General features: G+C 43.6%; 1 protein-coding gene across 1 annotated transcript in view; it reads left to right on the top strand.

The window, feature by feature from the left end:
- Nucleotides 1-13060, top strand: part of MRPL42 (mitochondrial ribosomal protein L42) — a 34444-nt gene extending 21384 nt beyond the window's left edge. Inside the window, exon 5 of the mRNA XM_082252763.1 lies at nucleotides 12901-13060. Coding sequence (XP_082108889.1) covers nucleotides 12901-12946 — 46 coding nt within the window. The 3' untranslated portion in view covers nucleotides 12947-13060. The remainder of the gene's footprint in view (nucleotides 1-12900) is intronic.
- Nucleotides 13061-13588: the final 528 nt, after the last annotated feature.

Genomic DNA, 13588 nt, shown 5'->3' on the forward strand with positions numbered 1-13588 from the left:
CCGGAGGATTTGGCTGCTAAAGGACCAGACCCCTTTTTTCAACTTGGCACTTCGTGACTTTAACTGATAATTGCTCGGTCATGCAATGCTGTACCTAAACGAAATTTACGTCCTTTTTTTCCCACAAACAGAGCTTTCTTTTGGTGGCATTTGATCACCTCTGCGCTTTTTATTTTTTGCGATATTAATAAAAAAAGAGCGAAAATTTTGCAAAAAAATGACATTTTCAACTTTGTCTTTTAAAAAATATCCAATATACTCAATTTATGTCATTTTTTTGGCCAAAATATATTTAGCTACATGTCTTTGACAAAAAAAAAATCAATGAGCGTATTTTTATTGGTTTGCGCAAAAGTTATAGCGTCTACAAACTATGGTGTAAATACTGAAATTTACGAAGCTTTAATTTCTGACTGCCTATCTCATTTCATGAAGTGCTAAAATGGCGGGGCAGTACAAAACCCCCCCCAAACTACCACTTTTTGGAAAGTAGACATCCTAAGGAATGTTCTGAGAGGCATGTTGAGCTCATTGAATATTTTATTTTTTTGTCACAGGTGTTTGAAAAATGACTAAAAAAATTTTTTTTTTTTTTTTTTACACAAAGTTGTCATTGAAATGATATATTGCTCACACATGCCATGGGTATATGTGTAATTACACCCCAAAATATATTCTGCTGCTTCTCCTGAGTACAGGGATACCACATATGTGAGACTTTTTGGGAGCGTAGCTGTGTACGGGAGCCGGAAAACAAATCACCACCATCAGAATTTCAAAGGGCGTACATTTTTCATTGCATTTTCTCACTACCTATAACGGTTTAGGAGGCCCTGAAATGTCAAGATACCACAAAACCCCCCCAAATGACCCCATTTTGGAAAGTAGACACCCCAAGCTGTTTGCTGAGAGGCATGGTGAGTCCATGGAATATTTTATATTTTGCCACAAGTTTCGGGAAAATTACAATTTTTTTTTTTAATTTTTTTTTTTTTACACAACGTTGTCACTAAAAGATAAATTTCTCACACATGACATGGGTATATGTGGAATGACACCCCAAAATACATTCTGCCGCTTCTCCTGAGTATGGGGATGCCCCATGTGTGAGACTTTTTGGGAGCCTAGCTGTGTACAGGACCGCGAAAACCAATCAACACTCTCAGGTTTTCTAATGGCGTAAATTGTTCATGTCACCTCTGCACTACCTGTCGCAGTTTCGGAGGCCCTAAAATTCCAAGATAGCACAAAACCCCCCCAAATGACCCCATTTTGGAAAGTAGACACCCCAAGCTATTTGCTGAGAGGCATGGTGAGTCCATGGAATATTTTATATTTTGCCACAAGTTCCGGGAAATATATATATATTTTTTTTTTTTTACACAAAGCTGTCAGTAAATGATATATTGCTCACACATGCCATGGGTATATGTGAAATGACACCCCAAAATACATTCTGCTGCTTCTCCTGAGTACAGGGATACCCCATGTGTGAGACTTTTTTGCAGTCTAGCCGAGTACAGGACCCCGAAAACCAACCTCCACTTTCAGGCTTTCCAAAGGCGTAAATTGTTGATTTCACTCCTGACTACCTATCACAGTTTCGGAGGCCCTAAGATTCCAAGATAGCACAAAACCCCCCCCAAATGACCCCATTTTGGAAAGTAGACACCCCAAGCTGTTTGCTGAGAGGCATGGTGAGTCCATGGAATATTTTATATTTTGCCACAAGTTCCGGGAAATATATATATATATATATATATATATATATATTTTTTTTTTTTTTTTTTTACACAAAGCTGTCAGTAAATGATATATTGCTCACACATGCCATGGGTATATGTGAAATGACACCCCAAAATACATTCTGCTGCTTCTCCTGAGTACAGGGATACCCCATGTGTGAGACTTTTTTGCAGTCTAGCCGAGTACAGGACCCCGAAAACCAACCTCCACTTTCAGGCTTTCCAAAGGCGTAAATTGTTGATTTCACTCCTGACTACCTATCACAGTTTCGGAGGCCCTAAAATTCCAAGATAGCACAAAACCCCCCCAAATGACCCCATTTTGGAAAGTAGACACCCTGAGCTATTTGCAGAGAGGCATGTTGAGTGTTTTGCAGATCTCACTTTTTGTCACAAAGTTTTGGAAATTGAAAAAAGAGGAAAAAAAATGCATTTTCCTGTTTTTTCTTCATTTTCCAAAAAAAATGAGAGCTGCAAAATACTCACCATGCCTCTCAGCAAATAGATTGGAGTGTCTACTTTGCAAAATTGGGTCATTTGGGGGGGTTTTGTGCCATCTTGGCCTTTTATGGACTTCAAAAGTGTGATAGGTAGTAAGGAGTGAGATCAACAATTTACGCCCTTAGAAAGCCAGAAGGTGCAGATTGGTTTTCCGGGTCCTGTACGCGGCTAGACTGGCAAAAAGTCTCACACATGGGGTATCCCTGTACTCAGGAGAAGCAGCAGAATGTATTTTGGGGTGTCATTTCACATATACCCATGGCATGCGTGAGCATTATATCATTTACTGACAACTTTGTGTTAAAAAAAAAAAAAAATTATTTTCCCGAAACTTGTGGCAAAATATAAACTATTCCATGGACTCACCATGCTTCTCAGCCAATAGCTTGGAGTGTCTACTTTGCAAAATGGGGTCATTTGGGGGGGTTTTGTGCTATCTTGAAATTTCAGGGCCTCTGAAACTGTGACGGGTAGTCAGGGGTAAAATCAGCAATTTACGCCATTAGAAAACCTGAAGATGTGGATTGGTTTTCGGGGGCGCGTACACAGCTACGCTGCCAAAAAGTCTCACACATGGGGTATCCCTGTACTCAGGAGAAGCAGCAGAATGTATTTTGGGGTGTCATTTCACATATACACATGGCATGTGTGAGCAATATATCATTTAGTGACAACTTTCTGTAAAAAAACAACAAAAAAAAAAGAAATAATAATTTTCCCGACACTTGTAGCAAAATATAAAATATTCCATGGACTAACCATGCCTCTCAGCAAATAGCTTTGGGTGTCTACTTTTCAAAAAGGGGTCATTTGGGGGGTGTTTGAACTGTCCCGGCATTTTATGCTCAATCTTATCCACACATCACCCACTCTTCTAACCACTTAAAAACCAAGCCTTTTCTGTGCCTTTTTGTTTACATGAAAAAATATATTTTTTTTTTTACTAGAAAATTACTTTGAACCCCCAAACATTATATATTTCTTTAAAGCAGAGGCCCTATAGAATAAAATGGGGGATGTTGCAAATTTTTTTGTCACACGGTATTTGCGCACAGATTTTCCAAACGCAATTTTTGCGAAAAAAATACATTTTTTTTAAATTTATTGCACAAATACACTATATAATTCCAATTTTTTTGGTAAAATTTAAAAGATGATCTTATGCCGAGTTCATAGACACCTGACATGACATGCTTTAAAAATTGCGCACGCCTGCGCAGCGGCAACAACGTACGTACATTTTTAAAAACTTTAAAAGTCTCTACAGGTTACCACTTTAGACTTACAGAGGAGGTCTACTGCAAAAATTACTGCACTCGATCTGGCGATCGCGGCGATACCTCACATGCATGCTGAAATTGCGGTTTACATATGACACTAGACCAACGCTTGTGCCATTGCGCGCAAGCACGGGGGGAAAGGGGGGGGCTCAATTTTTTTTTTTTTTTTGCTTTTTTATGTTATTTTGACACCTTTCCTTTAATTTTTTTAATCATTTTTATTGTTATCACAGTGAATTTAGATATCCCCTATGATAGCAATCGGTAGTGACAGGTACTCTTTTTTTAAAAAAATTGGGGTCTTTTATACTCTAGATCTCTCCTCTGACCTTAATGTATCTGACCACGCCAAAATTGGTGTGATAAAATACTTTCCCAATTTCCCAATGGCCCTGTTTATTTCTGGCGAAAAAGAAGTCATGAAATGCTCGTAGCCTCCGGCATCTTAGGCCATAGAGATGATTGGAGCCATTCTAATCTTCAATTAGCTCTATGGTTAGATAACTGAACCACCGGCTGCACTCTCGGGTTAACCGGTGGGACAGGAGAGCCCGAGAAAAACCACGGAAGGCTGCGGAAGGCGGCGGTGGGGGGGGGGGGGAGACCCCTCCCACTGCATGTAAAAGCAGTCTAGCGGCCAATTACCTGCTAGGATTGCTTTTACATGTTAGCCGACCGCTGGCTGTAAAAAACGATACCAAGATGATGCCTAAATCTGCAGGCATCATCCTGGTACAACCACTCAAAGTCCAGCAACGTACCAGTACATTGCTGGTCCTTGTTTGGCATATAGGTTTTTTTTTTTCATGCAGCCCAAACAACCACCCACTGAATTTAATGATGGGTATACACGGCACTATCCACGTATACCAAAATAAGATTTTAACTGCAGTGCTGAAATCAGAAAATCACCACAGCTGCTATCAGCAAAGGTATCCATATATGCTGAGCGCAAACGCTGTTTGTGTCAGAATATATAAAATCAATGCGTGGTAGCCGACGAGGGACCTGCAAGAGAAACAAGTCACAAAAGAATGAAAAAACAAACAAAGTACATTAAAAAAAAGTACATTAGGAAGAGTAGGACATATAAAATGACTGACACAACAAAAGTTTTTGGATTCTCATCATTAACCGCCCAAACAACCACCCACTGAATTTAATGATGGGTATACACGGCACTATCCACGTATACCAAAATAAGATTTTAACTGCAGTGCTGAAATCAGAAAATCACCACAGCTGCTATCAGCAAAGGTATCCATATATGCTGAGCGCAAATGCTGTTTGTGTCAGAATATATAAAATCAATGCATGGTAGCCGACAATTACCTGCAAGAGAAACAGGTCACAAAAGAATGAAAAAACAAACAAAGGACATTGAAAAAAGTATAGTAGGAAGGAGTAGAAGGACATATAAAATTACTGACACCACAACAGTTTTTGGATCCTTTTATTTTACTTTCTAACTGTTCCTTTATTTCTTGATTTGGGAGGGAGTGCGATCTTCTGCGATCTTCTCTTCCAGCTTGGGTCTCTCAAAATGTCGATGGACATCCAACATCCTTCGAGACCCTGTGTTTGTGTGCCCTACACTGTGTCGTGCTGTACCCTACACTAATACTCCACTAGTGTATGGTAGCGCTCAAAACATTCCCCGATGCAGAGACCAGGTTGGTCAGGACATTTGGGACAATAACGGGTGTCACGCCTAAATCCGCGCCTGCTACAGACACGACATCGTCTTTGGGGTCGTATTTGGGTAGGGGTACTCGGGAGGGCATAAGGAAAATGCCTCTCATGCAGCCGGCTCACTGCATCTGGAAGGGGAAGTTGGGCAGGCATGCCTCCTGGGTACAGGTAGGCAAGGATGACCGCTTCCTGGAATTCCCGGAAGGGTCCAGTTCGTCCTGACGCCCTGTATAGGACAAAGGCGTTCAGCATAGCCAATTGGAAAAGGTAAACAGACACTTTTTTGTACCAGCGTCTGGCTTTACGGGCAACTAAATACGGCGCCAAAAGCTGGTCGTTAAGGTCCACCCCTCCCATGTTAAGGTTATATTCGTGGACACAGAGGGGTTTCTCCATAACGCCAGTTGCCGTAGGGATTTGGACTGTCGTGTCTGCGTGAAGGGAGGACAGAACATAAACATCCCGTGTATCCTTCCACTTCACCGCAAGCAATTTGTCCGTTTTCAAGCAGGCTCTCGCCCCCCCGACTAAGACGGGAATTTACAAGCCGTTGGGGGAAGCCCCGGCGATTAGGTCGCACGGTGCCACATGCGCCAATTTGTAAATCAAGCAGGTGACTAAATAGTGGCACGCTTGTGTAAAAATTGTCCACGTACAAATGGTACCCCTTTCCGGATAAGGGTGACACCAAGTCCCAAACAATCTTACCGCTGCTCCCTATGTAGTCTGGGCAGTTCGGGGGCTCCACAGTGCTATCTTTTCCCTCATAGACACGGAAATTAACTGTATAGCCTGTGGCCCTGTCACAGAGCTTATACAACTTGACCCCGTATCTGGCACGCTTGCTGGGGAGGTACTGTTTGATAGCAAGACGGCCAGTAAATTTAATCAGGGACTCGTCAATGCAGACAACTTGTTCGGGGGTAAACAAGGCTGCAAACCGCTGATTGAAGTGGTCTATGAGGGGCCGAATTTTGTGGAGCCGATCGTATGCAGGGTCTCCCCGAGGACGACAGATTTCATTGTCGCTGAAATGCATAAATCGCAGAATTTGCTCGTATCTCCCCCTGGACATGGAGGCAGAGTACATGCGCATATGGTGAGCTGGGCTAGTGGACCAATATAGCCGCAATTCACTTTGTTTAGTTATGCCCATGTGGAGGGAAAGGCCCAGAAAGATCTTAAATTCGGAAACCGTTATAGGATTCCAGCCGAATCGTCTGGCAAGGTGCGAATTTGGGTTGGCGGCGATAAATTGTTGAGCATATAAATTTGATTGATCCACAATAGATCTGAAAAGATCTTCCGTGAAGAACAGCTCAAAAAAGTTCAGGGGCGTAAAACCAGCTGTCTCCACGTGGATTCCAGGTTGGGCGGTGAATGGGGGAAGTACTGGCGTTGTAGAATCAGTGGGTTGCCAATTGGGATATGCCAGCGCATCAGGGAGGGCACTATGGGCTCTACGGGCCTGTCTTCGAATACGCGGTGGCTGCGGGCCACTACTTGTGCTAGCCACCGCACCAGCTTCAACTGCACTTAGGGGACTCGCCACGTCACCAGGTCTTACTGCAGTGCTGGTTGTACTAGGTCCAGGTTGTACTAGGCCGCTGGCGCTTGCCAGGTCGCCAGAAAAATGAGCGGCACTAGTAACCACACTCTGCTCCATACGAGCACCCTGCGATTCCTGCATTTCAACAACTCCAGAATGGGGTCGGGTACGCCTGGGTCTAACAGGGACCCATCTGTCGTCGGAGCTGTCTGTCAGGGAGCCGCTGCTGTCATCTGGTTCGTATACTGACCCTGATTCTGCCGGTGAGGCTTCCCCATCGCTCTCACCTGACATGGTCATTATACTGTAAATAGCTTCATCACTGTACGAACGTTTAGACATTTTGGTAACTAAATTTACCCGTACAGTGATGCGACTCACAGGTAATAAAAGCACCTGGTTGTCGAAGACTATTTCAAGCGCTACCAAAAAAACTGCTAATGCTAGCAGGGATCAGGCCTGACTCTGCTAACACAGCGGTTTTGTGTCTTGTGTTTTTTGTAAGTGACAGTAATCTATTGATTACTACACTTACCTGGGTGAAAGGGTTAAACACAGGTGCTGGCCGGAATCAGTGCTGATCGTGCAAACACCGCGTTTTGGGAACCCTAAACTATGGGGGCGCTAGTATAGCTCTGATCAGATCAGATATTGATCTGTTCAAACACTATACTAGAAATGGAAGTGTATGTGCGTGCGTGCGTGTGTGGTAATCAAGGGGTTACTTCTAAACTATGCGCCGGGGATCTGGGGGGGGGTGGCGGGGACCCTAAACCTCCTTCCCCACTAGCTAGCTAGAGCAACCTCAAGTCACAATGACACCAATACAAAAATACAGTAAAAACAGAATATTATGTGTGTATTAGTGCTAATGTGACAGAGGGTGTAGGGGTTAACGGGATGTGATCAGGGGGGGATCAGGGGTTTAAATCTTTATTGGAAGGGGCTGGCGGGTATCCTACGGATAAAAGAAACGGTGGCAAGCGCTAAACCTGGTCACAAGTCACACTTATACGGGTATATAGAAAATGCTATATACTGTATACAGTGTGCGTTGTGGCAGGGGGTGTAGGGGTGATCAGGGGGGGATCAGGGGATTAAATCTTTATTGGGCGGGTGGCGGGGACCCTAAACCTCCTTGGGACACAAACTTAGTCGCCTGCGCTAATTCTGATCACAATCACACTAATACAAAAATACAAAAACACAGTATATTACGTTTGTATTAGTGCTGATGTGACAGAGGGTGTAGGGGTTAACTAGCGGTGATCAGGGGGGGGTCAGGGGAGATCAGGGGCTCAAATCTTTATTAGGGGGGGTGGCGGGTAATTCAAGTGGAAAAAAGGGGGTCGCAAGCGCTAGACCTGACCACAAATCACACTTATACGGGTATATAGCAAAATGCTATATACTGTATACGGTGTGTGTTATGGCAGAGGGTGTAGGGGTGATCAGGGGGGGTCAGGGGCTTAAATCTTTATTGGGCGGGTGGCGGGGACCCTAAACCTTCTTGGGACAGAAACTTAGTCGCCTGCGCTAATTCTGATCACAATGACACTAATACAAAAATACAATAACACCGTATATTGCGTTTGTATTAGTGCTGATGTGACAGAGGGTGTAGGGGTTAACGGCGGTGATCAGGGGGGGGTCAGGGGAGATCAGTGGGTTAAATCTTTATTAGGGGGGGGTGGGGGGTAATTTGAGTGGAAAAGGGGGGGTCGCAAGTGCTACACCTGTTCACAAATCACACTTATACAGGTATATAGGTATATGCTATATGCTGTATATAGTGTGTGTTGTCAGGTGCTGTAGGGGTTAATTGGGGGGGCGATCGGGGGTAAAATGTGCCTATCTAAGTGTGTATGTACGTGCTTGGTGCTGTACTTACAATTAGATGTGCTCTCCTCTCACGCTGGATCCAAAAAGACCGTTGGGAGGGGAGGGCACATCTCCTCTAAGCCTGTGTTTACATTTCACAGGCTTAGAGGGAGATCTGATTGGGCAGGACCGATCAACAGGTCCAGACCAAAAATGATTGGCCTGGACCTGATGACTGATCGGTTCTGACCCCAATCGAGTCATCGGCGGGACCGCGGGTGCGCGCGCGCGCGCACCAGAGCGGCGAAGGCTAGTGACGTACCGCTACGTCACTCTGCCTGGCCGGGGCTGACCGCCGCAGTATATAGTCGTGCGGCGGTCGGCAACCGGTTAACACAGTCAATATTCCTGCATTGTTGGTGATAAGAAGTATATGAGTGACATTCAAAATATTTTTGGTTGTTTTTTTTTTTTTTTTTTGCCTTGCTTTTTCTTTATATGTACATATATGTGCATAATTTGTTTAAGGCCACTTTCACACTTGTGCGACTTTGATGCTACTTTGACTCGACTTGAAGCAATGCCTGTGTAATCTCAAGGTCTATAGACCAAGTTGCATCAAGGTCGGACCAAAGTAGTGCAGATACTACTTTGACGTTGCTGCGACTTGAAGTCGCACAGATATGAATGGTAATCATTGGAAATCATGGTGTACGACTTGTCATGCGACTTTGCGGTCCCAAGTCACAGGACAAGTTGCACAAGTGTGAAAGGGGCCTCAGTGAAGAAGTGTAATAGATTCCTTTTTCTCTGTTTTTTTATTTTTATTTATTTTTTTGTTTATTAAGACAAAATTAGGGCCAAATTTAAATTCCTGTATGTTGGAGTCAAATCATGATTAAAACGCTGATCCAATGAGGTACTTTCCATATCTCTGCCTGCACTACTTTGGTCTGACTTTAATGCGATTTGAGGTCCTTAGACCTCAAGATTACACAGGCATTGCTTCAAGTCGCATCAAATTTGCGTCACTTTCAGGTCGCACAAGTGTGAAAGGGGCCTTAAAGTTTTTGAAAAAGTTCAAAAACGAAGGGATTTCCAGTCACTACTTACCAAGCAACCAGCCAAATTAACCTGTCTAACAGTATGCGTTAAAAACAGGGGTTTAGTTGCACACATTTGCAAATACATGCGTAAGCTGCAGGCCGCGCCAAGGCACCCTGATATCTGCAGTCCCTAACTCTACCTTTAAAGAGTCTCCACAATGGGAGCACATGCATTCTGATGAGATAGATGGAGGACAGGTGACTGGAGGGAGCCCACCCCTCCTTAAAGGCGCAGGGTCACGCTGAACACCCAGCACACAGCACAATGGCAGGTGTCAGTGCGTTGCCTGACCAATATAAACGTTATAGGATATTGCAGAAAGTGACCACCTCCCCCACCTATAACTGGTCTTGATAGTAAGGGGCACTGGAAGGGCAAACGCAGATCAAAAACAAAGGGATTTCCAGTCACTACTTACCAACCAGCCAGCAACCAGCTAAATTAACCTGTCTAACAGTATGCGTTAAAAACAAAAAGGTGACCATATTTACATTCCATTTAGTATAATATATATATTAATATAATAACTGCAAACCAAGGAACACACACACTATCTGACAAATGTGAGTACACCCCTCACGTTTTTGTAAATATTTTATTATATCTTTTCATGTGACAACACTGAAGAAATTACACTTTACTACAATGTAAAGTAGTGAGTGTACAGCTTGTATAACAGTGTAAATTTGCTGTCCCCTCAAAATAACTCAACATACAGCCATTAATGTCTAAACCGCTGGCAACAAAAGTGAGTACACCCCTAAGTGAAAATGTCCAAATTGGGTCCAAAGTGTCAATATTTTGTGTGGCCATCCTTATTTTCCAGCACTGCCTGAACACTCTCTTGGGCATGGAGTTCACCAGAGCTTCACAGTTTGCCACTGGTGCCCTCTTCCACTTCTCCATGACAAAGTCATGGAGCTGGTGGATGTTAGAGACCTTGAGCTCCTCCACCTTCTGTTTGAGGATGCCCCACAGATGCTCTATAGGGTTTAGGTCTTGAGACACACTTGGCCAGTCCATCTCCTTTAGCCTCAGCTTCTTTAGCAAGGCAGTGGTCGTCTTGGAGGTGTGTTTGGGGTTGTTATCATATTGGAATACTGCCCTGCGGCCTAGTCTCCGAAGAGAGGGGATCAAGCTTTGCTTCAGTATGTCACAGTACATGTTGGCATTCATGGTTCTCTCAATGAACTGTAGCTCCCCAGTGCCGGCAGCACTCATGCAGCCCCAGACCATTACACTCCCACCACCATGCTTGACTGTAGGCAAGACACACTTGTTTTTGTACTCCTCACCTGGTTGCTGCCACATAAGCTTGACACTATCTGAACCAAATAAGTTTATCTTGGTCTCATCAGACCACAGGACATGGTTCCAGTAATTCATGTCCTTGGTCTGCTTGTCTTCAGGAAACTGCAGGCTTTCTTTTGCATCATCTTTAGAAGAGGCTTCCTTCTGGGACGACAGCCATGCAGACCAATTTGATGCAGTGTGCGGCATATGGTCTGAGCACTGACAGGCTGACTACCCACCCCTTCAACCTCTGCAGCAATGCTGGCAGCACTCGTGCGTCTATTTCCCAAAGACATCCCCTGGATATGACGCTGAGCATGTGCACTCAACTTCTTTGGTCGACTATGGCGAGGCCTGTTAAACCTCTGTATGGTCTTGGCCACCGTGCTGCAGCTCAGTTTCAGGGTCTTGGCAATCTTCTTATAGCCTAGGCCATCTTTATTTAGAGCAACAATTATTTTTTTCAGATACTCAGAGAGTCTTTTGCCATGAGGTGCCATGTTGAACTTCCAGTGACCAGTATGAAAGACTGAGAGCGATAACACCAAAGTTAACACTTCTGGCTCCCAGTCACACCTGAGACCTTATAACACTTAACGAGTCACATGACACTGAGGAGGGAAAATAGTTAATTGGGCCCAATTTGAAAATTTTGACCTAGGGGTGTACTCACTTTTGTTGCCAGCGGTTAAGACATTAATGGCTGTGTGTTGAGTTATTTTGAGGGGACAGCAAATTTACACTGTTATACAAGCTGTACACTCACTACTTTACATTGTAGCAAAGTGTAATTTCTTCAGTGCTGTCACATGAAAAGATATAATAAAATATTTATAAAAATGTGAGGGGTGTACTCACTTATTATTTTATGTCACACCCTATTTGCGCAGTCATATATATATATGACTATCCTAACGCATGTTATATTGTAGCATCCTTTCATATACTTGGTCATTTGTAACAAAAAAAAAGAAAAAACCCAGCCAGCTTTTTGGCTACATTGAATTTTTCGAATTTGATAGTGTCTGTATTAATGTACTTTTGTTCACGTCAGAACTGTTTCTTGCTCTTTACAATCTACTAAGAATGCACGTGCAGCTTGGAGGAGGTCAAATGCACCTATCACTAAACTGTGAATTATTTCAGAAGTATTGCAAGCTGATCTCAGATGCAAACAAAATGCATTTGAAAACTAGCTGCATTTGCCCATTACAAAGGCCTATAAGCTGATTATCCCTTAATATTCTTCTGAAAAGCCTTCTGTGCAAGAGATTTTGTCATATATTAAAACATCTAACCATTAAAGGGTATATCTACCTTTTGTACCTGGAAAAAAGTTTTAATTCCATCCTCAAAGCCTCCCCACTCCTCCGTTCCCCACTGCACTTATCTTTATTTGCTTTAAACCTTCATCTGCTGTCACATGGCTACCGCTACACAGATCCGTACACTTGAAAACTCCATACACAGCTCCGGAAGCTTGCAGAAGCCTAATCTATGCAGCATGAAGTCATGTGACCGCGTTGGCTAATGAGAGGGTCTTTCACTTCGTCCTGGAAGTAAGAAGAGACTCTCCTTGGTTAGTGCTGTCACATGGCTGTGCTTTCCAATGACCAGAAGCCATTGCACATTATGCTTGTACACCGCTTCCAGAGCTATGTACAGAGTTTTCCGGAATACAGACCTGCACGCCAGCAACCCTAGGCAGCAGATGGTTGAAAACAAATACAGATAAGTGAAATGGGGACAGGAGGAGTGGGGAGGCTGTTAGGAAGAAGCTACCCCCCCCCCCCCCCCCAAGGGTGGACATACCCTTAAAGCAAACATAATACACAAATCAGTGTAAAGTATTCAGTGTTCATTGTGTCATCATCTTTGCATTTTCTAAAAACATTTACTGTCTAATTTTCAGATATCATAGAAGACGAATGAAGAAAGAACATCCAAGGGACCGATAAGATCTTGAGTTTGTTCAGTATATGTAATATATTATAAATATCTGACAATGCAAGTCACAATAATTAGTAAGGTAATAAAGTTTGACAATTTTCATAGGCCTCGTGTATCCAAAACTGTGTTTTTATACTATACATTATTGTTCTGCATAATGCATTACAGCTTGAAAAAGAAGATGCTGAAGCAGAAAAGGAATTTTTAATACTTGGCTGCTAAGTAGTTAAATGGGTTTCTAAGATGCTTGTACTACATGATAGAAATCATTGTGGAAATTTCCTGTCTTGTATTTTGATTTTGTCATGAGTATTGAGATGCTAAACTTTACCAAATAAGAAGCCGCTAAGCAGGGCTCCTCAACCCCTTGACCATGTGTCAGTGCTGGTCAGTAGCCTGTTGGGGGCCAGGCTGCATGGGTAGTGGTGGGCAGCAGGCGACCTACTTGGCACAAACCTGCACTTACACCCTCCCACCACCAGAGGGTGCCCACTTCTATTTTCCTAGCACAACTACTCCTTTCCCTCTCTGTGGTGACTTTACCTACAGAGAGGAAGGGGGAGGAGAGCCGGGCTGGCCCAGAGGTGACAAGCTGCACACACACACCCTCCAGAGGTGACAGGCTGTGCCAACATCCCCCCCCCCAGATG

This window comes from Pelophylax lessonae, assembly GCF_965119305.1.
Source record: "Pelophylax lessonae genome assembly, chromosome: 4".
Classification (NCBI taxonomy): Eukaryota; Metazoa; Chordata; class Amphibia; order Anura; family Ranidae; genus Pelophylax; species Pelophylax lessonae.